At 40.3% G+C, this 27439-nt stretch overlaps 2 protein-coding genes across 3 annotated transcripts in view; one reads left to right on the top strand and one right to left on the bottom strand.

The window, feature by feature from the left end:
* rap1gds1 (RAP1, GTP-GDP dissociation stimulator 1) overlaps positions 1–6297 on the bottom strand; it is a 31157-nt gene extending 24860 nt beyond the window's left edge. The window contains exons 1-3 of one of the 2 annotated variants that reach the window (XM_022203469.2): positions 5978–6297; positions 2865–2972; positions 774–896 (exon numbers count right to left, since the gene is read on the bottom strand). In XM_022203469.2, coding sequence (XP_022059161.1) covers positions 774–896; positions 2865–2972; positions 5978–5981 — 235 coding nt within the window. In that variant the 5' untranslated portion in view covers positions 5982–6297. The remainder of the gene's footprint in view (positions 1–773; positions 897–2864; positions 2973–5977) is intronic. The other variant, XM_022203470.2, reaches the window with a different exon arrangement.
* Positions 6298–9180: 2883 nt separating this feature from the next.
* On the top strand, positions 9181–27028 carry slc1a1 (solute carrier family 1 member 1). Its single transcript, XM_022203468.2, has 12 exons — positions 9181–9486; positions 12199–12339; positions 15472–15564; positions 15698–15812; positions 17343–17385; positions 17527–17622; positions 18013–18197; positions 19335–19442; positions 20976–21098; positions 21178–21372; positions 22170–22304; positions 22409–27028. Exons 1-12 carry the CDS (start codon positions 9387–9389, stop codon positions 22647–22649), a joined length of 1575 nt encoding a protein of 524 aa, XP_022059160.1. The 5' UTR covers positions 9181–9386; the 3' UTR covers positions 22650–27028.
* The last annotated feature ends 411 nt before the right edge of the window (positions 27029–27439 follow it).

Here is a 27439-nt window from a genome sequence, read left to right on the forward strand (position 1 = left end):
TGCTGTTGAGGAGACGGTTTACATTTCCCTCTTACAGTAAGCTCAGAGTCAGCATGCTGTGTTTGAGGCGGTGACGGTGCTGTGATCAGATATTTGGGCAATCGTTCTGGATCATCTGGGCTTTGGCGGGGATAAGACACTCCGCTAGCGACTTATGCTAATAACTCAAATACGTTTTTACAGTCCATGTTCCAGTGTGCAGCTTTAAATAATAATAACCGTCAGACAGAGAGGGAGCTGTCTTTAGCCCAGCAGTCACTCGGCTGATTGCAGATTTTTCTGGAAGCGGTGACAGATAAATGCCAGTGGGTCATTGCCAAGCCTGGCGAACTGCTGGGGAGTGATCATTAGCTGCCGTCTTGCAAGCTGCTTAAAACCCATTCATTATCCTAACCTTTTCTTGCCCCGAGTTCTCTTTGCATCTGCTTTTTTTAACTTTAAAAGCTTTTCTCCTGTGCTCCCGCGGAGAAATGATGGAAAATGGAAGCCCTCTGACACAGCAGTTATACAAGGTTTGGGTCTTTACGCAATAATCCGCACAGTCGGTGACAGCCCGGCTCTGAAACGCCAAAGAGAGCTGCTAAAGCTAACACCGGTCTGAAATGAACAGTCAATCAGACGTGGTAAAGTCTGATTCTTTAAATATCTTCATTCATAGCAAAGTTCTAAATGATCCATGACTAATCCCGTTACCAACACTAATCCGTTGATTACAGAAAACACGTCAATACTGAGGATTGACAGACGGAGGAAGAGAAAGTCGGGAACCTCACCGTTTTTGGCCAACTCAGCGATGATGTTGGCTACTTTAGGGGTGCATGAAGACTGGGGGTTTAGCAGAGTGGGGAGCAGAGGAAGAAGACCCATCTCCTGGATCTTCATGCTGGCCTCAGTGTCTGCAGGAGGAAAAACACAATGGATTTAAATATGCTAACGCACTAGTTATTCAAGATTATTTCTGATGGGAAGAAACAAAGAAAGAACCCAATAACTATTAGAAATCTCACAGTGTGTGTCAGTAAAGTGGCCAAATTAACAAATGTGAGTCAAGTAAAAGCTGCTCTTGAATGGTCCAAGATGTTACTGATGTTTTGGATTCCTGTCTTATTTGAGGGAAAGGTGGAATCACAGAAAAACGTCAGTGAAAGTCCAAATATCTCATCTATTTTCTCCTTCAAAGACAGCAGCACTCGAGCCAAGACAAGTTCTCCCAGAATGATGTGACAAATTTCACAAAAGTTTCTTGTCATTGTCTTAAAAATGAGGCCGCTACTAGAGAGACATCTCTAGTAAGGACTTTTCTTGTCTATGACGAAGCTGCTTTTCTATCTCTCAGTGATCAAAGTATTGATCTTCTAATCGTGTGATCACTGCTTTGGATCCAAGTGTTTTAAAGCTCCATGTAATACCCCCTTAGAAACTTTAAGTCTTGACACGAATTGATGCTGAGAAAGTCGGTCTTTGCTTCAAATAACGGCCTCACTTTGGACACTTTCACTTTGTTATATCATCATATTCCCTCACTATCACAATAGCACTCAGTAAGGAGGGATACAACTCAAGGAAATCTGAGCTTTTGTCCAAAGCAGTGAAGATGGTCAACGTCACCAAACTGTGTCTGAAATATTTCGTCTACATTTCGCATTAATGCCTCAAAATCATCAGACTTTCTAAATCTCAAAGGAGGATTTGTGGAATTTTTGAGGGTGCCTCAAACCTGTGGACTCCACTGATTCAAGATTTAGGAGTTATATTTGCCATTTGCGGGACATACATCATGTCATACTGCACAAGAGGTGGAGTGAGGTCGTGAGGGGCTATTGTGCATGCCGTTCACGTTTTAGTTTTTGCCATCAATCTCACAGTACTGGAGATCCTCGACTTACATCGGAGTGCCAGTTCTGACGTAACGATGAAACGCCGTCGGTCGAGGACGTCATAAATCGAGGACTCCCTGTTTAAAGTTGCAGTTCGTTCTACATTCATGTACCATGAACTGGCTCACATGTCCACCGCTACCATCAGCCTGATGTGACTAAATTGAATTTGCCGTCGATAATGGCCATCAATAATAGAATGTTTGATTTAATTTCATTATAATTCAATATATATTGAGTTCAGTATATCCTCGTTTAGAGCGAGCGGAAGACAACGACTAAGAGAGAAAACCCATCACCTAATGTGCTGTTAACTTACTGGCATAATTATGAATCCAGCTTTTTTGTTGAGTTTTTCTAGAATAAAAAGGAAATTCAGTGTTCATTTCCTCATTTTTAATCATTTAAGGTGGTATAATTTTGGAATACAGTTACAGTTCTGTTGGTACTTCTAATGTTTTATGTTATAAATGAGGCTGAACATTGATATTTACATCTGTATGACACATCAGCATGTGGAGCCATTCTGATTGGTTGGTTCGATTGGTTCTGATTTGTCCACAGCTGCGGTCCTTTTTTATGCAGCCCGTCTTTGATGACCAAAGCTCTGAACCGGCTGTCAGTGGGAGAGTCTCGGTGTCATGCAGGGCTACTGTTCTGGTTTCACTTCACCTTCAGTGCCTCTTTTACAGGATCCTAATCTTCATGCTGGTTTTGACTCATCTAACAGTGAGAGGTCTATGCTTACACATTAGTCAGCTGTCTGACAAACACTGTCGCACTGTCCAGAAATGTGGCTCCAGGCAGACAGGCTCATTTTCAGTCTACATATACTGTGGAGTTTATACCCGGTGATGCTCTTATTTACATCTGAGTCATGTTGGAAGTAGTACAGCGCTGCTTCTGGAGCCGGGTGGGCAGAGCAGGCGGGTCGCCACAAAAACAAAATGGTTTCTGCTCGAGTGTAAATCCATATTCTGTACTCACTGTTGTTGGCGAGCGCTTTGAGCAGGCAGTCCAGACAGCTCTCCACGCTGTCGGTGGCGCTGTCGGTGGACGCGAGCTTCAGCTTCTCCAGGGCTTCACTCAGGTTGTCTGGAAACACAAACATTACACGGCTTAAGTCTGACAGCCAATCATCACCTTCAGCCACCCGTGGAGTCATGTCAGGACTTCTATTCCGGAGATTTTTTGTTTTACGGTGACGGCTTTTTACATGAACAAGCTTCTAAACCATTTCAACAACATTCAGCGTCAGTTTATCATTTCCACATTACACCTTCCAGATCACAGAGTGTCTACAAAGGAACACAACATTTAGTCACCTGGAACTGAACGATATAGTATTTTACCCTATGACAAAAAAACGACAAAAACAAGACAAAATATTGCAAAAATGAGACACAAAAGGACAAAAACGAGGGGAAAAAAAATGACAAAAATGAGAAACAAAACAACACAAAATGACAAAAACGAGAAACAAAATGACAAAAACATGGACAAACAACAAAAGTCAGACAAAAAACAACACAACCAAGACAAAATATTACAAAAAATGGGACACAAAATGACAAAAACGAGAAACAAAATGACAAAAACATGGACAAACAACAAAAGTCAGACAAAAACAACACAACCAAGACAAAACATTACAAAAAATGGGACACAAAATGACAAAAATGAGAAACAAAATGACAAAAACATGGAACAAACAACAAAAGTCAGATAAAAAAACCCCCAACACAACCAAGACAAAATATTACAAAAATGGGACACAAAATGACAAAAATGAGAAACAAAATGACAAAAACATGGAACAAACAACAAAAGTCAGACAAAAAACAACACAACCAAGACAAAATATTACAAAAAATGGGACACAAAATGACAAAAATGAGAAACAAAATGACAAAAACATGGAACAAACAACAAAAGTCAGATAAAAAACCCCAACACAACCAAGACAAAATATTACAAAAAATGGGACACAAAATGACAAAAATGAGAAACAAAATGACAAAAAATAGACATATAACACAAGTGAGACACAAAAAACGACAAAAACAATATGCAAAACGACAAATAAAGTGAAACACAAAACAACAAAAACAAGAAACAAAATGATTGTTTCTCCTTTTGTCATATTTTGTCGTTTTTTTTGTTATTTTGTCTGTGTTGTTTATCTCATGTTTTTGTCATTTTGTTTCTCTTTTTTGTCGTTTTGCGTTTCCTTTTTGTCTCGCTTGTGTTTTTTGTCTTACTTTTGTCATTTTGTGGATAAACTGGCTATTAAATAATAAGACTACTGCTGTAAATACAGAAACACTTTAGACAGAGCGGTCAATACAGGTACGAATCTCTACGCTTTTTACGTAAAATTGTAGTTCCAAATGTAAATATTAGACTTCTTCCTCACTTACTAGTTGTTCCTGTCATCCAATAAGCGACAAGAAAAAACGCAGAACAGAAAAATGCCAGGCTTGGTGTGGGGTCACTTAGAGAGCATTCAGTAAATAGAGCGGAATGTCATCGGCGTACATGAGTAGAATTTACGTAACAACATTTGTAGAAGGGCTATAAAGCAGAACAGATGCACTAAAGGCTATTAAAGACACCAATTCTTGATATCTGCAAGATCGGTTTTCCTCTTTTGTTCTTCATTTCATTCATTTTATCATCTCCGCAATCTGCTTGAAGTCTGTGGTTCTTTACGACAAAGCTAGTGAGCTAATTTCTCGTCAACCCAACAACATCGAGAACATCTTCTCACCACTTTTTCCTACTCTCCTGACTCCATTAAGTGCCCTCCACGGCCTCAATCTGCTGCACTGCCAACCACATACACTCAATCTTCCATTCGTCACAACAAATGCTTATTTTCCTGCTAACGAAGGTTTCGTCTATGGGATCTTCTCAGAAACGTCTCAGAGTCGCATTAACCGAGCAAAGAGCGGACCTGTAATGCACATCGATCTGTGCAGTGCGTGATATTAATCATGTACAAGGCTGCTAATGCCTGTTCAATAAGCAGCTTATGAATACAACACCTGTGTTACGGTCGGTTCAATTCACCCACGATACGAACTAACCCTAACTTGTCGTATCGTGGGTGAAAAAAATTGCATAAGGATTGCAGCGACCTGGCTGATGCTGTTGTTTCATGTCTTTGTTCTGTAATTTTTGTGGTTTTGCGTCTCGTTTTTGTCATTTTCTGTCTAATTTTTGTCGTTTCGTGTCTCTGTTTTGTCATTTTCCTTCTCATTTTTGTCGTTTTGTGTCCCATTTTGTGTCTTGTTTTATTGTTTTGTCATTTTGTGTCTTGTTTGTCATTTTCTGTCTTGTTTTGTTGTTTTGTGTCTCAGCTTTTAACAGTAAATGACTGGATATCACTAAACTATCGGTGGAGGCATCCTTGAATAGCATCTATAACTGACAGTTTATGCAGATGTGATAGATCTAAGGTGATCTTTTGCACATAATTGCACCACAATAATACCTAGCAATCAGAGTGGTCATAAACATCCAACGAGCAGTAGAAGCGGTGAGATTAGAGAGCAGCAGCAGCATCTCAGAGTGGGCTGCTGGATGCTATTGCATAACAGCTGTGGACATGGAGGAGTGCCATCTACACCATCAGCAGCTCTCTGCCATTTCAGGGGGATGTGTAGCGTTCATCTACCCGCCGGGACCTGAGAGCAAGTCCCGGGTCCCAGCTGGATCTCCTCCACCTCCTCCCCGGGGGGCTGAGAGGAGGTGCAGTTGCTAAAATGGAATAATAACGATAATAATGGGATAAATCACGAGCTGCCGGTGTGGACGGAGAGTCAGGGAGGATACTACCCCACCCGAGAAGGCGTGCACGCACACACGCACGCACACGCAGTTTTTAGTCAGCTTTTTTTTTCTTTTTAGTCGCCGTTAAAATAAACGACAACAGAGAGCCATGAAGGCAGCAGACGGGTTCACGGGTGCTAATGCGTGACACGCAGCGGCAGCCGATAAACGCTTCATTCGCTTCTTCGTAAAAAATAAATTAATAAAATACGTTTTAAGCTCCAACTAAAGGGAGGAAACAGTTCCCTAGCTAGCCGTCTACTCACCCATCTCGGCAGGATGTTGCTCCGGAAAATGAAGCCCGGCGTTAAGCTCCGTAAACCGAGTCGTACTATCCGGAGAGGCCCCGCTGGTTCCCCGCTCTGGTGAACCGCCTTAAACTGGTGGAGGGGAGCTAGCTAGCTAGCCGCGTTAGAAGCGACGGCAGCCACCGGGCCGGTCGAGCAGAAAGATGCTGCTGTAGCAGCGGCCTGTTCACCGGGAGACTACCAGCTTAACACATCGGACTTCCTCTCATGTCCACACCAGACCTGCAGCCTGCCGCTCCCTGCACGACTGGCTGCCGCTGTCAATCACACGACATGAGGACAAGAACTTCCGGTCAACACCTTCAAAATAAAGCAATTTCAGATAACAAGACGTCACCAGCAGGTGGCAGCGGAGATATGCCAGGAAGATGCTGCAGAAATCTAACATGATGATGATGATGATGATGATAACAAACAATAAATAAATTTTCTGCAATTTTTGCCAATTTTCAAGTCATTTTAGACTAGTTTTGAGTCATTTTGGATGATTTTTAAATCATCTTGGACAAATTTAGTGTCATTCTGCAAATTTTCAGTCACTTTGGATCATTTTTAATCGCTTGAGAGAAATTTGGACTGATTTTGGTTCATTTTACGGTAATTTTAGATTATTTTCATGTCATTCTGACCAAATTTAAATAATTTTAGATGATTTGTGGAATTTTTTCCCGCAATTCTGGATCATTTTCAAATAATTTTGGATCAGTTTGGATCATTTTTGAAGCATCTTGGACAATACGAGTTGTGATGTAGAGTGGTCTGACCCACATTCTGTAGTTTTTGAGAAAAATGGGTTTAAAGTTTTGTGTTTTCCAGAATGGTTTAACATTGGAAGCACTACTGTAAGGCTGTGTTTGGGTTGTGGTTTAGACCACCTTTTCTGTCTTTTTTTTTACTTCTCCTTTTATTATTGTCTGATTTTGCATGAACAGATTTGAACTTTCCCTGCTTCTGGTGTTTCCTTGTTGCTTTTTTTTCATGATGGTGTTTTCTCATTTCCTCATTCCATAAACTATTGCTCTGTGTTAGAAAGATGTCATCTGTATCAGTGTGTTTTAACTTTTAATTATTTAAAAAACTGCCAGATATAACCTTTTTTTTTTTTTTTTTTACCATAAATCCTTACAAACATCACACTGTGAAACTGAACAGACTTTTCGACTGGATTAAAACACTCAGTAGAGGCTAGGAAGAGGAATCAGCTGCTTCATTTTTCATCCTAATCAGCCACATTTCCTTTTATTTTTTTATTCTGTTGCCTGTGCAGTTGTAAGCCCAGACAATTGAATAAAAAGAGAAAATAATCCCCTTTGTGGCGTGTTTAAAAACACAACACAAAGAGGATTGGACAGTAAGTAGCACTGAAAGGATTTGAACAATGCATGTCAACGGAAACCAGTCAGTCTGCGGGACACGCTGCATTCTGTCCACAGAAGGGAGCTGTGACACCAGATTAGAACCCGGCTGCCAGCGGTTCCTCTTGCCAAAAGACACAAAAAATGTCCCCAAACACACATTTAAAAACTCTTTATCGCTTCTAAACGATAACAGAAGTGACCTAGAGCACACTTAGAAAGGGCACAGTTTCTTTCTATTTTTTTTTGGCCAGATTTGGTTAAAACCTGTTTTTTTCTTTGACTTTGTGTTAAGTGATGACTATATGGTTACTTTCGGGAAAAAAGGAGCTATTTGTTAATAAGTTTGTAGTAAAACAGTTCTTATGGATGAAGGAATAAATGATAAACCCTGGGAGGGGTTATGTTTGGAGATGGAGGCTGGTACCAGTAGTTCAAAGTCATCATCATAGCAACCAAGAATTTGGGACTTTTGGCCGACGCCAATCTCTGCATTAGTTTGTGAAGTATTTTGCCCACATTTTTCGCTCCAGGTGGCGCGAGAGTTCAGGTCACACCATCCAAAATGCAGATAGAGAACATCCCTCTAATAAAAACAGCCCATAGGTTATTAGTGCAGCAGCTTATTCCCACCTGCTGCCTGGTTTTATTGTGAAAGAGCCCCGTGGAGACCAGAGTAATTAAGTTGGGGGCAAAACATGAGGCAGGGGGTTGATCGGAGGCATTCCTGGTTGCACATGTTAAACATGTATTCATTTTTTATGGAAAACATTTCAACTTCAGTGTGCTGTACCAACATAAAACTGCCTTAAATAACTCAACAATATTTTAATTGTGATCTAAAATATGTGGTTTACGTTCATTAAATTTCCAAAACCACAATCTGCTATTAAAATGATGTGTTTTTGACGGAATTCAGCAGCTGCAGCATCACATTTGAACAGCATCTGCAGCGACTAAAGCATTTTTAAGTGTTCATTCATCAGGACCAACTTCTAATGCAGGCATTCACAAAATGACAAAAACGAGACACAAAATGACAAAACAGGCAGAAAACAACAAAAACAATACACGAAACGACAAAATTGAGACACAAAATGACAAAAATGAAACACAAAATGGCAAAAGCAAGACAGAAAACGACAAAACCAATACACAAAATGACAAAACAAAACACAAAATGACAAAACCAATACACAAAATGACAAAACAAAATACAAAATGACAAAACCAATACACAAAATGACAAAATCGAGACACAAAATGACAAAAATGAGATATAAAATGAAAAAAACAAAACACATAATGACAAAAAAGAGACACTGGATGACAAAAACGAGACAAAAAACAACAAAACAGAACACAAAATGACAAAACTGAGGCAGAAAACGACAAAATCAAGACACCAAATGACAAAAACGAGACAAAAAACAACAAAACAAAACACAAAATGACAAAACAATGTCTGACTCAGCTCATTTTATTATTGTTTAGCCAACTAGAAGGTGGTTGTTATTAAATTCAGACGGTTATTTAATTGATATTTTAGTGATAACCAGTCATTTTTATCAATAAGTGATTGTTTTCATAATACATAATGAAGGAATTTATAAAGACATGATCATAACGAACATAAAAACATTAGTTATTTTTATTTTTAATAAAGATAAATCCCATGAACTTCAGAAGTCTCTCAGTTACAGATTGACCAAACTGTTAAAAAGGTGAACATGTTGGGGGAAGGGAGGAGGAAGGAGAAGGTTTCCTCCCTCCCTCCTCCCTCGATCTCACACACACTCTCACACACACTCTTCCTCAAACACACACCAACCATCAGCAGCGTCTGACGGCTGCATCCTTTGCCGTAGCAACGCCGCTGCTCCTTCCTCCTCCTCCTCCTCTTCCTCGGCTGCATCTGACATCCAGGACCGCAGGACTCTTTTGTGTCTCCACGGGGGCCGTTGTCGTCTCTCCCCTATTGTTTTTTTATTCAAAGGAAAAGAGAAAAGAGCATGGACATGATGGGCAACAAAGAGCGACGAGGCGTGAATCTGAGAGGCTTGCTGAGGAGGAACTGGCTGCTGATAGCCACCGTTGTATCAGTGGTGCTCGGTATGGATGCTTTCACCTTCACTGATGCCATTTTATCCACTTCTCGCTGTTTTTGTGTTGCTTTATTTCGAGGCTGGCTTCGTGCCGCTGGACTAAATCAGCCTCTTCTGGCCGGGGCTGCACAGCAACAGCATAATGTGTCTGAATGTGTGCAAAAGGAGCACGGGGATGGAAGGTTTTTGGGGGATTTGAGTGTCGGATGCTGGAGGAGACGTAGCCTCCGTCTGAAAGTGTCTCAGTCAAACGTGACCAGACTGAGGTGACAGCTGATGGAGGTCTGAGGCGACAGAGCAGGGCATAGAGACACGTACGGGCTTGAAATCAGGCAAAATACGTGTTCTGACTCCAGATTTCTGCTGTATTTAACTTCAAAAGAAAGGATGATGTCAGATTTTAACACTTTAGGATTTATTTCGAAGAGAAAAAATGAAAGATTGCTTTATTTTCTCACATGTAAGTAGAAAACAACAAAAACGAGACACGAAACGACAAAACCGAGACACAATATGACAAAATAGAGACAGAAAATGACAAAATTGAGATGCGAAATGGCTAAACGAGACGGAAAATGACAAAAACGAGACACAAAATGACAAAATCGAGACACAAAATGACAGAACGAGACATGAAACGACAAAATCAAGACACAACATGACAAAAATGAGAAATGAAATGACAAAATCGTGACAGAAAACGACAAAAATGAGACACCAAATGACAAAAATGAGACACAAAATGACAAAATGAGACACAAAATGACAAAATCCAGACACAAAATGACAGAATGAGATACTAAACGACAAAATCAAGACACAACATGACAAAAATGAGAAATGAAACGACAAACTCGAGACAGAAAACGACAAAATTGAGACGCGAAATGACAAAACGAGTCATAAAATGACAAAAACGAGACACAAAACGACAAAATCAAGATAGAAAATGACAGAAATGAGACACAAAATGACACAAACGATACACTAAATAACAAAATGACACACAATACAACAAAACAAGACATGAAACGTCAAAATCGAGACAGAAAACGACAAAAATGAGACATTGAGCTCAAAACCTCAAACCTCTTAGCCTGAGCCAAGCAATGTTGGCAAAATTAGCTCCAGTTGTATGGACTTTTTTGGGCTTTTTCAGTGTAATGGGAAAACGGGCATGCTTGTGTAAGACTGAGGTGTTTATTCCAAACTGGTGCATTTTAACTGATTTGCATGTGCCGTTTTGACAGCGATACAGAGTTTATAGAGGTTTATATGTCCTGCAGGTGTAGCTCAGAGGTGGGGTCCTGCAGCAGTAAAGTCGATCAGTTACTCTTTTACCTTAATTGCTTCACAATCAACAAGCCTCTCCCAGATGACATGTTCATTTTAAGTCCATAAAAGTTGTTTTATATTACTTTGGAACTCAATGTCCTCAAGTTCATTATCATCATCATCCATATCATCATTCATATTATCGACTTGAGGCCGACCCTAAAAAAACACCGCAATTAGGCTGGGGTAAATTTGCTTGTTATCTAACGCTATTATATTATAAAATCACAGTCAATCTTTACAAGCTTCACAATCGTACACCAATCCAAATTGTCAGATTAACAAGAAATATTGCAGTCTATTTGTCTTTTGTGTTTTTTTGTTTTCCAGGACTGTCCTTGTGTTTATTCTGAGGACAGAAAGAGGAACCACAGTTTATTTGCTCAAATAAAAAAACAGATAAATGGGTCGCAGAGGCGATATGAAATCAATACCAGGAAATTAGCAGTGTAGGATGTGATGCCACTGGTGCTGAATGTCTGATCAAACAGCTGCAGAGTAGGGATTAAATGACCAAAAAAGATGATATACAATCACAAAAGCAGGCAACGGGGTTCAAAATTACCTGAAAAATGCAACAAAAAAAAAGGCTATAAAGAGATGCAATAACTCATAAAAATGGCAATTTGAATGCAAAGACACCTGAAAGAAACTAAATGACCAAATTAAAGAGTGCTACAACCAAAAAGAGGAGCAAAAATGGTCACCAAGATAGGTACAATACCGATAAAAATGAGAATTTGTGAACACATTTTGTCCACTGGAGATTTATGTGCAACACTAAGATGCTAGATTCTTCTTTTACTTCCAATAAGAGGTTATACAGCTGTTAAATGGTACACAACAAGTACCGGTGCAGTGGTTCAGGGTAGTTTCCACAACTAGATTGAACAATTATGCCCTGCGGAGACTCTGCAGTCAGCCAAACATGAACAAATGTTGGTGAGAAACAGATAAGATAAAATAAGATAAGATAGACTTTATTGATCTCACAAAGGAGAAATGTACCATTACAGGGCTCTTAGAAACAAAAAACAAAGGAGTGCAAAAGTCACGAAAGTGCAAGAACAAGCTAGCTACGTAGGATACTTCCAGTAGGTTCTGTATTGATGTATAACTGCGGTTGTGTCATCCACTGGTGTTTTTTACAGTCATCTTTAATGGTGGTCTGTTTTGAGAGATAAGACAGTTTCCGCTGAGGTGAACACATGTGGCATTTATAGCTGGAAAATACAGCATGAATCCGCCATGACAAAACACCACTGATCTGCGAAATTGTGCGATAGTGAGACATGTAGTTTCAATGCTGCTCTGTCCTTGTCTGTCCTTAGAACTGAACCCAAGCAGATTTCTAGATTTGACTCTTCTTCTCCTGCTGTTCCAGGAATCGCTTTGGGCATCCTGGTCAGACAGTTTGCACCCCTCTCCTACCTCGACACGCAGTATTTTGGCTTCCCAGGAGAGATCCTAATGCGAATGCTGAAGCTGGTCATCCTGCCGCTCATCATTTCCAGCATGATAACAGGTAACTTGAACCGATTACTGCATTGCAAAACATGAACAACAGCAAGGTATGAACCAAGTCAAGAAAACCAGATATCTGTGCTCCCGATGCCTGTACTACTGCTAACCGCTAATTGCTAAAATACAACTTGGTGCATTGATACTGAGAGGGTCTCTTAGGATAGATATAATAAATAGCCATTCTCATTGGCAGAAACACCAGTCTCCAATGGTTTATCATTTTCCCCATTTGAATTCAAGAAATTTCAAAGCCATTTAATTGCTCTTGTAGTATTTGTATAGCAATAGAATCCTAAAACAGAGACAGATAAACCACTAAAGCCTTGATTATTCCTGGTTTTGGTTGCATCAGCTCTTTCTTTCTTGCCTGTATTATATTTTTAAATTCCTCATATTGGTTTCAGGACTTTAGTTTGGTCTTCCGATGACAAAGAAACTGTTCATCTGGTGCCAACACCATTGGTTGATTTAATGAGGTAATAAGCAGTTTTATGTGACCACTTAGCTTGACTGCGATTGTTAGGCTTAGTGAAGCCGGACAAAGAAAATAAATTCAGGCTTTGCTGAACTTGCTTTGTAGTGCAGGCCTCGGGTCAACACTCATCCCTGCTGATAACGATTGGAGAAGGGACGGACCATAAGGACTATGCAGGGAAAGTGTGCTGGAGCAAGACTAAACTCGCTCTAATTAAGGAATTATAGGATTAAAGAGTGCACTCCTTGGTTGGTAAGGTTCTGTTTGGGAATACTGGAGCATATTAGCAAAGTGTGGTCAAATGTTTTGGCTCTACGACGTAACCTTACCATTGACCTTAATCCCTCCTTATGCCAATTCAGTAATATTTTGAACAATAGTGTATGTAAGGTAGCCTAGCCGCGCTAGACAACCCACGGCAACGAATTTAATTCTCTGCCAGGGTGGGTCTAGTTACCCTCCATAAGGCTCGAGGCTGGATGCTCCTAAAACTGGCCGGACCAATCACCATGAAGTGTAGAGTCAGAAGGCGGGCGTAACTAAGTGATGACAGAGGCGCGACGATTCTGACAGAAACAACCGGAAACAACTAGCCTTGTCGTGCTAGACAACCCACGGCAACGACTTTAATTCTCTGCCAGGGTCGACAACAAAAACGACAACAGTCATTGAGCTCCATTAGCACCGACTCTGAATAATTTTTCTGTTAACATGCCTGTAATATACTTGAGCTTCACCCATTGACTGTATAAATAAGGCTTCACCGAACTCCCGCATCCTCTGATTTCCGGCGCTCTAGGAACTACGTCAGCCTATTCATTGCGCTGATTGGTTGTATACCTACCCAATTGCTGCAGAGTGATTTGAAAGACAACCTTTTAGCCCGCCTCCCTCCCTGTCAAGAGTTCCTAGACCCTTGTGCCTTCAGAGCTGGGTCTAGCGTGGCTAGGCTATATGTAAGGCACAACTCAAGCAAATCTGATTAATCAGTCCAAAAATCTAGAGACAATTTTGATGATTTTTCACCCCTTTCTGATATTTTAAAGACCAAAAAGTTCATCAGTTAATAGTTTAAGCATGTGGCGGATGGAATAAAGACTTGAAAGATGTCTAGAGATGAGCATCCACTGATGAGATTGAGTTTAGCCTATTAGAGTGAACACCTATCTGGTTCCACTCACACATCTACCTTCCAGCGAGAGGAAACCAGTGAGGAGTAACACCCTCCAGTCACTCCAGTGAGATAACTGACACTTCAGGCGACTGTCGAAGAAAGTCGTGCAGCAGCTGCATTACATCTCCTCTGACTAATCCCTTCATCTCACCCACACCGGCGTATCACTGCTGCCCGTCAGAATGGAATTAAATAAAGAAGCAGCTCAAAGATCATGTGGCATCTTTAAAACCACAGCTTTACACTGACTGTACTTCTTAAACACATCGAACCAACTGAGCAGAGTTCATAGAAAGCTTATAAATGATGATAAATGTTGCTTTTCCACCTTGGCACTGTGTTCCATTGTTTGTCCATGATACAGGCACCTGAGCTGGCTGTTGTTGACTGCTGGGATTTGTTGTTCCCTCCTGCATTTCCCTTGAGTTTTCTCCACCTGTGTGCCACTACTTTAGCTCACACTTGAGCTCATTTTCCCCCATCAAACAAGCTCAGAGAATCAATGGAAAATCAACCTGAATAGAATTACCAGTAACTTTTATTGCTTTGGTGCATTTACCGTTGGCTTTCTGATCTGAAAAGCTGATAGGGTCAATTACAGGACTGTTCCTGTAAGCCTCTGTCTAAAGCTGTCCAAAGGTCCTGCAGTGGGAGTCACCCATTAAGCAGTTACTTAACCCCAAAACTTTCCCTACTATAACCAGATCAAGTATGTGATAACCAGTGGCAGAAGATTAGCCAACAGATCCAGCAGAGGCATCAGATCTGAAAACACACGCGCCTGAACCACCAATGCATTCCGATGTTTAATTTTGAGAACTTGTGGTATATCATCCTGAAGTAAACTACCAACATTTTTTTTACACTTGGTACCTAAAATGATAATAATTCAATATTCATCCATTAGGAACAGAGTGCTCAGTGTGGCCGAATTAAGCTAGTGCTTGGTTTTCAATGAAAGTACAAGATGCTCTTTTAAAACGACCCTAAGTCTAGTTAATATTGTAGACATGTAGATTTGTATAGTACACAACAAGTATACTGTAAATGGTTTGCATTTAGAAAGTGCTTTTCTACCTTTTTTGGTGCTCAAAGTGCTTTACAATGTGTTTCACCATGTACAAACCAATGGCGCCCAATGGTGACCATTGGGATCAGCTTTGGATTCAGAATCTTGGGATCGAACCGCCAACCTTGGGGGACAACCCACTCATCCACCTGAGCTACAGCATTTCCATTGCACAGAAATTGCCAGCATTGCGTTAAATACTAGAATAGCAAGGTTTGTGGTTCGTACACTGACCTGGAATCACAGGCTTCTGATTTTTTTTGGGGGGGTTCTTATTACCTGTCGATGCACTAAAGCTGTAAAATCTTTAATCTGATAAATTTTCCACACAGACACAAATATGAAGACCTTTGAGGTGCAGAGACTTCATACGATGACCCTTTGGTTCAAGTATAATTGTGCTTTTTGTGGACAGGTGTTGCAGCCCTGGACTCCGAGGTGTCAGGAAAGATAGGTCTACGAGCTGTTGTTTATTACTTCTCAACAACAGTCATTGCAGTTATTCTTGGTGAGTTGATATTCTCTTTGTCTGTAGGCTTCCTTCAAAGTCTCCTGTTTAACATCCTGGAGTCGATCATTTGGTTTTGTATTTAACAGTGGTCGATGTTATTGCTACTATAACTGTCAGTTATTGTCTGCAGGAATTATTTTGGTGATGACTATCAAACCTGGAGTCTCTCAGACAGCTGACAACATTGACAGAACTGGGACCACGCCTGACGTCACGACAGTGGACACACTGCTGGACCTTGTCAGGTGACTTATTGCAAAAGTTTCATGAATATTAAGAGAGTTTAGAGTCCGCAGTCATTTCCCTGATGACCCAAAGTGGACATTCAGTCATCAACTACAACATACAATATGTCATTCAACTGCATCCAAAGACAAAAGTGTCTATCGTTGTTCCAAATGGCTTGTCAGGACCCCATGGTGTCATTTTTTAACACACAGATTAGTTTGATGGACCTATAAATATCCCAAATCATCAGAAATAGACGACATATATCTGTAGGCAAATGTTCTCTGATGGAATGTCTTCTTGCTCCTTTTCAGACAAGAGAAATTTGCCTTGTAGCATTTGGTTAACATTGTGAACGGGTTTATTTTAACTCACACCACACCGCCTTTACATTAACCAAGTGGTTTTGGTGCTGAAATCTGACAACAGACGAAAGTTAAACTGAAGTTTGGCCAAAACAGCTCTGACTGAGTAAATAAACATGGACCTCTATGGGTTTCTTCTTATGTCTGGCACTGGGACATCGGCAGTGGATCTTTTGGGTCCACTGGGTTCCTGTATGGGGACTTCATGGCTCGGGCTTGTACCAGTAAAACTATGTTGTGATCTACTCCGGATTTAACCCATCTAGCCTCTGGGTTTTGATCTGAAACTGGTCTAAATTGGTCCAGATGCAAAAAAAAAAATGCACTGAAATCTCCATGTTTTTACATTTTAACAGAAAAAATAATGGTTTTCCACATCAAACATTATGCTTTAAAGAGTCTTTAGGCTTTGTAGGTCAATCTAGTCCAGTTTTCATTCACCTAAGCTCACTGGCTTTTGATCTGGACCTGGTTTAATGTTGTGACTGATCGTGTATATCGCTGTTAAATATTGACAGGAGAGGCCCTGTCAATATTTAACACCAAAGAACACCTTGTGTGCATCTTTAAAATGACAGGAGGCCATGGGTATGAGAGGAATTTGGCTAAACAAACAAAAAGGGATGTAATACTTTAGCTGTGTAAAGATGACTAAACAAAGTTCAAGGGAGAAGTTAAAATTTTCTCAAGAGTAAGTGACAGAATGTCTGTTAAATCAACTCAAAAGGTTAAGTCACCTTGGGAAAGCACTTAAAATGTTCAATATCTAAAGTAATTTGGGTTGTCAGAAAGGGGTTTCATTTGCATTTTTAGACTAAATCAAACACTTCTCAGACTACCGAGGCCTTTAATTTGTCTCTGAGCTAACCTCTGAGTAATTTATTTAACTACAGGAGGTGATTTTAGTTGAAAACTAGAGGAAGCACTGAAAATCTCATTACGCCACAACTTTGTATTGATAAATTCTTTGCATCTCATTAGAAGGCATCTGTAAAAAGCTGATTTTAGTGCTTTAGCTCCATTTCCTCTCAAGTTCACAGCCTCCCTATGAATATGAAAATACTCCCACCTGGATTTTGAATTGATTAAAGAGTCATTGAAGTGCACCACATATCAAGGAATGATTGTAGTGCACAAAATGATCTTCCCTTCATTTCCAATCTCATCTTTTCCCATCAACAGAAACATGTTTCCAGAAAATCTGGTGCAGGCTTGTTTTCAGCAGGTAAGAGACGTGGAACATCCATCATTAATTCCACTGTCTACTTGTACTGAAGCGTCATTTGAATGTCCATCGGGTTTGATGAGTAAGCGGTATGAGGTGAATGTAACTCTGAAGCTGTCAATGCATCCGCTTTCATTTTAGTACAAAACTAAACGCACAGAGATGGAGCCCGTGAACGATTCAGTCAACACCACCACAATCCCACCTCTTACAACTACTATCAAGGCAGCAGTGGAGGTATGTGTGCACGTTTTATCTACAGATAATCAGCACCTTAATGCTAATGATAGGTGTTTGTCATGCAAAGTTACCCTTGCACCAGAGGTCACCAGCGTCTTATGTTACAAGCCTCCAGGAAGGGTTTTGATCTTTACATGACAACAATGTGTCCTTGTGGATCCACCTGCCGCACTTCAGCTTCACGTTTCCGCACCTGACAAGCAGCAGCTGATGTAAAGGCAACAGAAGACCCGATAATGAGTCATAAGTAGCCACGGGTCAGTGGGCTGTAGTACCCGAGAAACATTTGCACAGCTCATCAATGGGTCTTTAGAGTCAGCTAATGCAGCCTCTTGGCCTGGTCTTGGTTCGCTGAATGAATCGAGTCTTTGTGTCCCGTCTTGGCAGAACATCACTAAGGAGTACATGATCGTCGGCTCATATTCGGATGGAATGAACATATTGGGGCTTATCGTGTTCTGCGTTGCTTTTGGCCTCATCATTGGGAAGATGGGAGAAAGGGGTCGCATCCTCCTGGAATTTTTTGACGCCCTGAATGAAGCAACCATGAAACTGGTCCAGATTATTATGTGGTATGTATTAAGGACATCACATGATCACATGTTCAGTTTTTAAAACTAAAATCCAAAAGAAATTTTCTGAGTACTTTTCAAGAATGGATCCCTAGATTTTGAGATTTTGCATCCATCTAAAACTTAGTTTGTAGAAACTTTTAAAATGTGACCCAATGAACCCAACTGGGACAGCCATATATGAGTCTCTATATTTGAAACTAACCTTTCATTTGGACTAACAAGAAAGCTTTTCTCATGCTGATCATGGAAATGAATTACTTCAAGGTACATTTCTTGACTTCTACCAAGACTTTCTCTTGCATTTAAACATTTTTCAGTAACACTTTCTGGATGCTAACTACATCTGCTACAAGAAGCATATAAATGAACCAACAGCAGAAATGCTTACAGCTAATGCTCTTTACCTAGTAGACTACATATAGGGGCCACAACATCACACAAATTGCTAACAACTAGCAACAACACATGTTCTATCTCATTATAGTTCAAACTTATTTACCAATCCTTGCTTTTTGGCAGCATTAGGCTGATGAACATGGCAGTTCAAACCGTTCAGATCCAGAACAATGGTACTATTTGACTTGTAGAGGCAGTTTTCTTGTTATATCAGACTAGCAATGGGTTTTGTAGCAAACAGTCCATCTAAATCATGAAGGATTTCAAGAAAACGCCTATAGAATTATGTAGCAACACTGCTAGTTAACTGTAGTTCTTTTTAGTAGCACAATCATGTCATGAAAAACATTGTGTTTCCAGTAACAAACTACTTTTCGCCCCAAATTGCAGATTACAGTTGTCCACAGCTACCCCATTACTGAGCTTGTTAAGCTAACAGAATATAGCATGCACTTCTACTTGTAAGACACACACATACATTCAATTAGGTAAAGTCAAGGCTGCATAAGAGAAACAGAAACCATGTTGGTTGGTAGAACTCTTTGGATCTTTGGTGTCTACAACATTCAAATACATGTTTACACCGTGTGTAATGGGAAAACTGCAACATTTGAAACTCAGAGATTAATCTTGCTGTCAGTGAAGGCCAGAAAAATGAACAAATTCATTTGCATTTTGACCAATAAAACGGTTCAATGGTTCATGCTGTAGGCCAACTCAACCTTTATTTTTTCTCAGGTACATGCCCATAGGAATCCTGTTCCTCATTGCTGCTAAGATCATTGAGGTGGAAACTTGGGATATCTTCAGGAAGATGGGCCTTTATATGGTGACGGTGCTGACTGGGTAAGCTGCGCCATTACTCTGTATCCGCCTGTACCAGACACTGGGATTTATTTCTGACATTTGGGCCGATTCTCCCTCCAATGATACAGTAAAAGCTGAGCTCTGTGTGGGCACTGATAAGGGCCAAGGACATTTAAAACTGCTCAACCTGCAGATGCAGTAATGAAAGCTTTGCTCTTGCCTCTAAATCTAAGTGACACCATTAAAGACTGTACTGTAAATCCCCTCCGGTTAGGTCAGAGGGTGAGTCCAAGGTTCCGAGTGCTTCATGTGACGACATCGGATTTTTTCACACTATGTTCACCGTTTGATCTAATGCTCTTAAAGTAAAATACAATGGCTTTAAAGAAGACTTTTCAATATCAAAACTAAGACAAACATTCACAACCTTTTGTTAGAATCACTGCGGCTGAAACGGAGAATCGAGAAGTCGACTGACATTTGAACCGTTTATCCAAAGCCCTTTATCAGTAGGAATGTCGTGGCCATTAATTCTGATCCCACACTTAATTAGGGCTGTGAGAAGTGAAGAGTGTTACAGTTGCTGATAAACTCCAGACAGCGATCACACCAGTGAATATGCACTGTGCAAAAGGATTGTCAGAAGGGAGTACAATCCAGTCCCACTATCTGGATATTAAGGATTTGTATCAACTTACAGACCTAAAACTTTCCATACAATGAATGAATCTGGACTTTCACATGCAGAAAACTGTAATGGACCCACAGTTTAAATTAAAAATGGGATGATATGGCAAGAAAAACATCGAGGCTGCAAGGTTAATTTGACATCAAAGCTACATTTGGGTACACTTGGTTCCTTCAGTAACCCTCCCTTCACTTTGTGCTGTGTTGCTCATAGTTTGAACACCTTTAAAGTTTGGATTGGCATGGAAACAGTGAACTACTGGATCTCAAAATCACTGTTTCTTTGATAGAAATGTCTATGCGATTGCAGATTTTGTGTACATTGAAACTTTGGGAACGACTTCCAAGGTGCATTTCATCACAAAATATTCAATATGATCTAATAGATGGGGGGAAGCTAAACTCTAGCTTGGGCCTCTGACAGACTCAAGAATTGAAGGTTCTTTGTTGTCAAACCAGCACAAATATTACATAAGGTGGCACGATATCAGTACTCAGTTTCCAATTGTAAGGCAAATAAATATATACACAAGTGTTTACCAGTGGTAAAGAGATAAATATCATGTGTGACCTGATACTGGTTAGTTTGGTTGAGCTGTACATCACACATTTTTATCAATATATTGGTCCTAGAACTGGCCCCTTAAATCCCTAAAGGTGGTCTTCATCCTGGAAGCTCCAGAAGCCACTACGCTGCCATCTCTGAATTGGTCAAAGTACATGGATGTTGTATTATTTATTGCCAACCGCAATGCCAAAATTGGTTGAAATACTTAAAACTGGTAGTTAACAAGAGCCTAAAGATTTCCAACATGTTCACTTGCTGGATCTGTTTGTAACACAGTAGGCCCTATAGTCTCTAACTGTGTCTGTTTTGTTCCTCAGGTTAGCTATCCACTCCCTCGTCTGTCTACCACTGATCTTCTTCATCATCGTAAGGAAGAACCCGTATACGTTCACACTGGGAATGGCCCAGGCTCTGGTGACGGCTCTCATGATCTCCTCCAGGTCAGAATCCTCATATCTGAACAATATTTGTTGAGGTTGAAGACAGATTTTCATGACTGGTCCTCATATTCTCCTCCAGCTCGGCTACCCTGCCCGTCACCTTCCGATGTGCCGAGGAGAACAATCGCATCGACAAGAGGATCACCCGCTTCGTCCTCCCAGTGGGTGCCACCATTAACATGGACGGGACGGCGTTGTACGAAGCGGTGGCCGCCATCTTCATTGCCCAGCTGAATGACTATGCTCTAGATGTGGGCCAGATTGTTACTATCAGGTACATCATAGTTAGTCATGGACATTTGTAATTGTTGATTATAAAACAATAAAATTCAGATTTATTGTTTCCCAGGGCAGAGGTTTGTCTGTGACTGCACGTAGATGGTTTAAAACATAAGCATATCGAATGCTAGGAGACAATATTGTATTAGGGACTGCAGGTACCTTTGTCTAGTATAACATTTAGACCTTTCTCTACGATCCTTTTTCCTATAGCTTTGGGGTGTGTTTGGGATCAGTCTTTTGCTGCCGCATAAATCCTTCTATCTCCTGTTAGACTCATATACATCCTTCTGTTATTGGCCCTAATCCTAACTGGTATTCTCCAATAAACAGGACTGTTGTTTCAATATGCTAGCATGTCTTAGCCCACCCTAAGGATCTGACCTTGCTAGACCAGTATAGACGCCTTCTTTAGATAGAACTTTTGCTGATTGTGCTCACTTTTGTCTGAATGATCCTGCTTTGGACACAAATGATCCAGTCTCGAATGTCTAAAACACTAGACAATGTACTCTTTGCATCTTTCTTTTGCTTAGTTCTTACTATCACAATGCTACGTACTAAGCGAACAGCCTCCAATGAGTCCATCAAATCCACATAAGTCATCTAAAGGCCTCTTCAGTGGAAGACTACAACTTGAACAAGGCTACGACTTGAATCAAGGGTTCTAGCAAACAATTGCAAAATGCAAAGATGTGACAACAAAGGTTCAATATTTTCTGATATAACGGCAATTAGTTTTTGTGTGGTAGCATGAAAATTAGTTTGTGAAATTGTGTATTCTTGTTTCAGTATAACATCAACAGTTGCCAGTATTGGAGCAGCAGGAGTGCCTAACGCCGGGCTTGTCACCATGGTGATCGTCTTAACAGCTGTTGGACTACCTGCAAATGATGTCACTCTGATAATGGCTGTGGATTGGCTGCTGTGAGTTTACTGTCTTTCTCTGCAGACTTTTTCTCTATGAAAACCTCAGGTAGAACATAGCGGAAGGACAATGCTGTGGATTTACTGTGATTGGTGTGTTTCAGGGATCGGTTCCGCACCATGATCAACGTGCTCGGCGACGCTTACGGAGCCGGCATCGTTCAGAAACTCTCCAGGAAGGAATTGGAGAGGATGGATCTGACGTCGGACGTGGATGTCGCCAACCCTTTTGCTCTGGAAGCCACTTTGGATGATGAAGAGTGTGAGAAGAAATCCTACGTCAACGGAGGCTTCACCGTCGACAAGACAGATGCAATCTCCTTCACGGAAACCTCCCAGTTTTAGCCTCTGGCTGGATCGGAGGAGCAGAAAGTGCCACGCTGCTATGGATGTAATGCAACCTTCCAATATCTATCAACACCGTGATGAAAGAGTTTAACTATCCAACTAGATCCATCCAAGCTCCGACGTCAGGAATAGCAGCCTCCATTAAGCTTACCCAGGACGTTTGCCCTTCATGTTGGACATTTACAACCACCACTAGATTAAAGTGCTTCCTTCTGAAACTCAAATTGTGCCAAGATTAAGAAATGTCAGTTTTCTTTTGAATAAGAGTGTGTCAAAGAAGCACTCGAAAGAAGAGCTGTTTGTATGTGTGAGTGCGCGCATGAGGATGTTCTTTTTGGATGTATATGAAGGGTGTGGATGTGTTTTGCAAAAAAATAAAGTGTCAATTAAATACTGTTATAAAATATATAACTTTGATCCTTAATCAGACAGTAATACTCAAATATGTCTTAATGAACCTTTTTGGGTGGCTGTTGTTGAATGTCTATGTCCCATAATGCACTGCTTGTATATTAATATCTATATTTAAACTGTGCCAAACATACAAAGAGTTTTTCCACCAAGTTGCATGAAGCAATATGTTAAAGAAACGCTGATCGCTGGCTGCTGACTCATTTTCTACGGGGACTTCACAGAGACTGGATACAGAGGCTTATGAAGTCATTGATCACTGTGAAATTTGAGGACTTTTTTTCCGGAACCAAACCACTAACATTTATCGATGCATTGCAAATATAATGAATATAAATTGTGTCTGTGTTTAAACAGCGTGGGCAAAAATTACAGTATATTATAGATCTCAAAATGTACCTTCTCAACCAAGGCTATTATAATTGTCAGTTAATGGATTTATGTGTTGAAGATCAGATAATCAGTGTGTCTTTCAAAGTGCTTTATCACAAGTTGACTGCAATATTTTCACTGTGGTCTAGGATAGAAATACGCTCTTAAACCAATTGTGGCTCTGCTAATACATGTGCTAAGAAGATTTAGCAGGTTAGCAACATGTTTGTTGAAAGACAACAAAACACATTTGGTCAGCTGTTAAAAGAAAGTTCGACATTCTGGAAAATGCTCATCTTTATAAGAAAACGTGAGGTGACAAGAAGATAAATATCATCTTCTTCTTGCATGTTAAATTTGGCACTAACGGCTAGTTAAAGTTAGCAAAAGGGCTGGAAGAAGAGCGCAACAGCTAGCCTGACTTTGGCATCAAATGTACCGCAGCTCTGAAATGAAACTGTCATTTTCACATTTCTGTGAACGGATTCAAGAAACAAGAAAAATAAGTTAATTTGAGAGGTTCTTACATTGATTGGTAGACATGCTTTTGTACTTTTCTGTCTTTAAGCTAAGCTAAGCTAAGAGCGTCTTTCAAGAGTTAGCCACAACAGCTTCTAATTTTACGGTTTCTTTTCCTCTGACAACTACTTTAAAAAAATTAAATGATGGAAAATTCAGAACAGCATTGTCACTTGTAAGGCCGGTGTTATACTTTCCATGAGTACAGAAGGGATTTTATGTCATTACTGACTGCTCTACAAGGGGCAATAGCGCACATGTTTGGGGCTAGCATGTATGAACAGAATACACAGATATGACCTACTGCGCATGTATGCCTTAAAGTCTTTCAAGCAGACTCCTCTTGATGGAAAATTAGTAGAAATCATTGATTAAAATGAGGTGCAAACAAGCTAATGGACAGATGCGGATGTCTAACTGTTGCTATTATTCTACTTTCTGGTCCAAAGGAGTCTGCTTGTAAGACACGGCTGCATAGATGTGCAGTAGGTCGCATCAACGACCTATTGTATACTACTGGGTTGTAGCATGGCCACCATGAATTTTGGCTAGACATGCAGATGAAGTTCTTGCCGAATTTGAAAGAGGATGAAATTTGGGCTCTTGTGTGCTCACGGGCATGAAAATATAACCTATAACACTAACCCTAACCCCACCAGAGTATAATCTATGCTTAAAAGTTCAAAATGCTGACATCCAGTTTGTAGCCAAGTCACAGGACCACAAACCTTGAAGTTACTTAACCATATAAACCAGTATGACTTATCTACACAGCTACGTAATGAAAACAAAACTTTACTGGCACTTTGTGCAGCAATTAACCTGCCATGATCTTTTACAGCTACATCTTTTGTCATAATTTCCCGTCACGGCCACAAAACAATATACTAATCAAAGCAGATCATCAGCATAGATGGTAATCAGTCCACCACAGATGCAGTTGTAATAGCTAACCAGCAAGATACCAAAGCATTTCTCTTTATCATTTACTCTGTGCTTCTCTGTATCTGTTGTGTATACTTCAAGCCAACATGCCTAGTTAGCTCCTCACTAGCCTAATGTGGGCGCAAGCAGTTGTGGTAAAAGAAAACACAAAAGACTGTAAATTGAAATGTCAAAATGTTGCAAATGAAAAAATACCCCTTTTATCAGGTTGGGTTGTGATTGGCTAGTTGCACTGTCACAATGCATGGGTGAAAAATGGCTTAGAAATAAAGCTAATTGTGCTAGTGGCCCATAAGGCTACTAATGTTCACAGAATCCCACAATACTAACGTGTTGAGTAAAACTGAATAGGATGGTTTTGCTGTTCTCGGTGTCTCATCAATGGAAGGATAATAGTGTTGTACTAAAACCCGATGCCACAGGAAAAGCCAGGAGAGCAATAAAATCAGCAGGATGTGGGAGTTCAGTTTGCCAAATGAATGACGAGAATCAAATAACTAGAATAATTCTGTTTTGTTTTCTCAGATTCACATGATTGAGTTTTAGACTGTTGGTTGGAGAAAACAAGCAACATTTACAAGCATTTTCAGACAGTTTTCAATTAAATTATTGGTTGACATTTTTTGATTATAAAAACACTATTTTTTTGTTTATCTTCCTGAGATATGAGTGGACATCGGAGGCTCCATAACAAAAGACAGAAAGACTCTTATAGGAAGCAACAGTGCGTTCCATTAATGTTGAGCTAATTTAGCCGTTATATTTGAACAGGAGGAATTTGGTGGCAAATTGGCTGATAACTTTTGAAAAGCTTTCTTACAAAGTTGGTTTGCTTTGATGTAAATGCCATAAATGTCTGCACTCGCAGTATATTAATGCTCCCTGGCTGCACTGTTACTTGTGATGCGCTCTTTTCCTCTTGTATGTCGCTGTTTGTAACCGAGAGCTGTGTGTTTGACTCCAAGCAGCAGCTGCATATAGAGAGGTCTGCACATGCACATCCAGTGCTTCAGCTTGAAATTTGTGGTTGTTTAAAAGGTGGATTTGAAATGACAATGATAAGGAACTAATAGTGGTATCACTGAGTCATTTCTCCAGGATTTGAGGCAAATACTTTTCCAATCTCCGGCCATAAAAGACAAGAATCCATGACATGTTGGCGTACTATACATGCTACCCGATGTCAGATCTACATCGAAACAACCTGTTTTTATGTGTACTTTTAGTTTGCACTGAAAAAGCCTCAAAGAACAATTAAAATGTGGAAAAATCTTGGATTTTTGCACATAAAGGTTTTAGGCTGAGGTTGAGCCCAATGCAGACCTGGTGAATAAATAATGGCGTACATGAATCATGTGAGCTTGTGGCAAACCAACAGCTAATATTCACACAATGGTTGTTTCTTTAAGCTTCTACTTGGTAGTTTGTTGGAGTAGTTTACAGCACAATACCATCCTGTACAATGTGGTCCATTCAAAGCTGGAATTTTTCAGTTAGTTGGACGACTAATTTTGGTTATCACTCCAGAAACTTTCTTTGCTTCGTGTACTGTACTTCTGCCAAAACACAAAGCTCTCGTGTATCAGTGCTACTAGCTACGCTGGGATGGATTGTTAGCAGCCGCAAATGCAACTCTGCTTCATCATCAATCAAGTTTTTTGTAGATGTTTTGATAGATTTATGGTCTTGGAGTGTCCATTTTCAGAACAATAAAAAGGTTCCAGTACATAATGGTGTTTACAGAGTGCTATCAGGTTTTATTTGACCACATCTTTGAAAATAACACATCTTGCCTGAGTTTCTTGCTTGAGCTTTTTGTTTCTAAGAGTTCAGAATTTCAGAATCCATCGCATCTGGAAGGCTGCTTTAGCCTCCGCATCTTGATTAGTCATCATCTACACTGCCAGAGGGGCCATGTTTGAAAGGAAATATGGGTGAATGAAGGTGCTTGTTTGTTATTCTGTATAAACATGCAGATAAAGCCTCTCAAATCAGGTTGTATTCCACATTTCAAAAGCACACTACGATCCAACCATCCTACCGACCGACCCTTCTCTGTACCTACAGTATGTGAATCGACATGTACTACATTACGTGTATGCAAGCAAATAAAAGAAAGTTGCTCATTATCTGTCTGTTGTTCTTTATGAGACAGCGCAAGACACATTAAAAGGCTGTGAAACTGTGAGGAGCCTAGTTTTCTGTTTCCTACTGGCCTGCATCTGTGACACATGACTTGCAAATTTCTGTTACTTTTAAGATTGAGCCGGCACTAAACAGACAGAGCGTTCCCCCAGGAGACGGGAGTTCTTTCTTTGGGTAATTTTTGGACTTGGTTACACTTTAGTCACTGTTATCAGTCGGTTTTATTTGGTATTTGCTTTGGTGTAGCATTTCAAACAACTTGGTTAGGTTCTGGCACCATAACTGTGCAGTGATTCATTTTAGGGTTAATTCACTCCCATACAAACACAAAGCTCTGCTGGTTTCATCATAGTTATTACATCATTTGGTGTGAAAGTGGGTCATCCATTGGTGAT

This window comes from Acanthochromis polyacanthus, chromosome 23, assembly GCF_021347895.1.
Source record: "Acanthochromis polyacanthus isolate Apoly-LR-REF ecotype Palm Island chromosome 23, KAUST_Apoly_ChrSc, whole genome shotgun sequence".
Classification (NCBI taxonomy): Eukaryota; Metazoa; Chordata; class Actinopteri; family Pomacentridae; genus Acanthochromis; species Acanthochromis polyacanthus.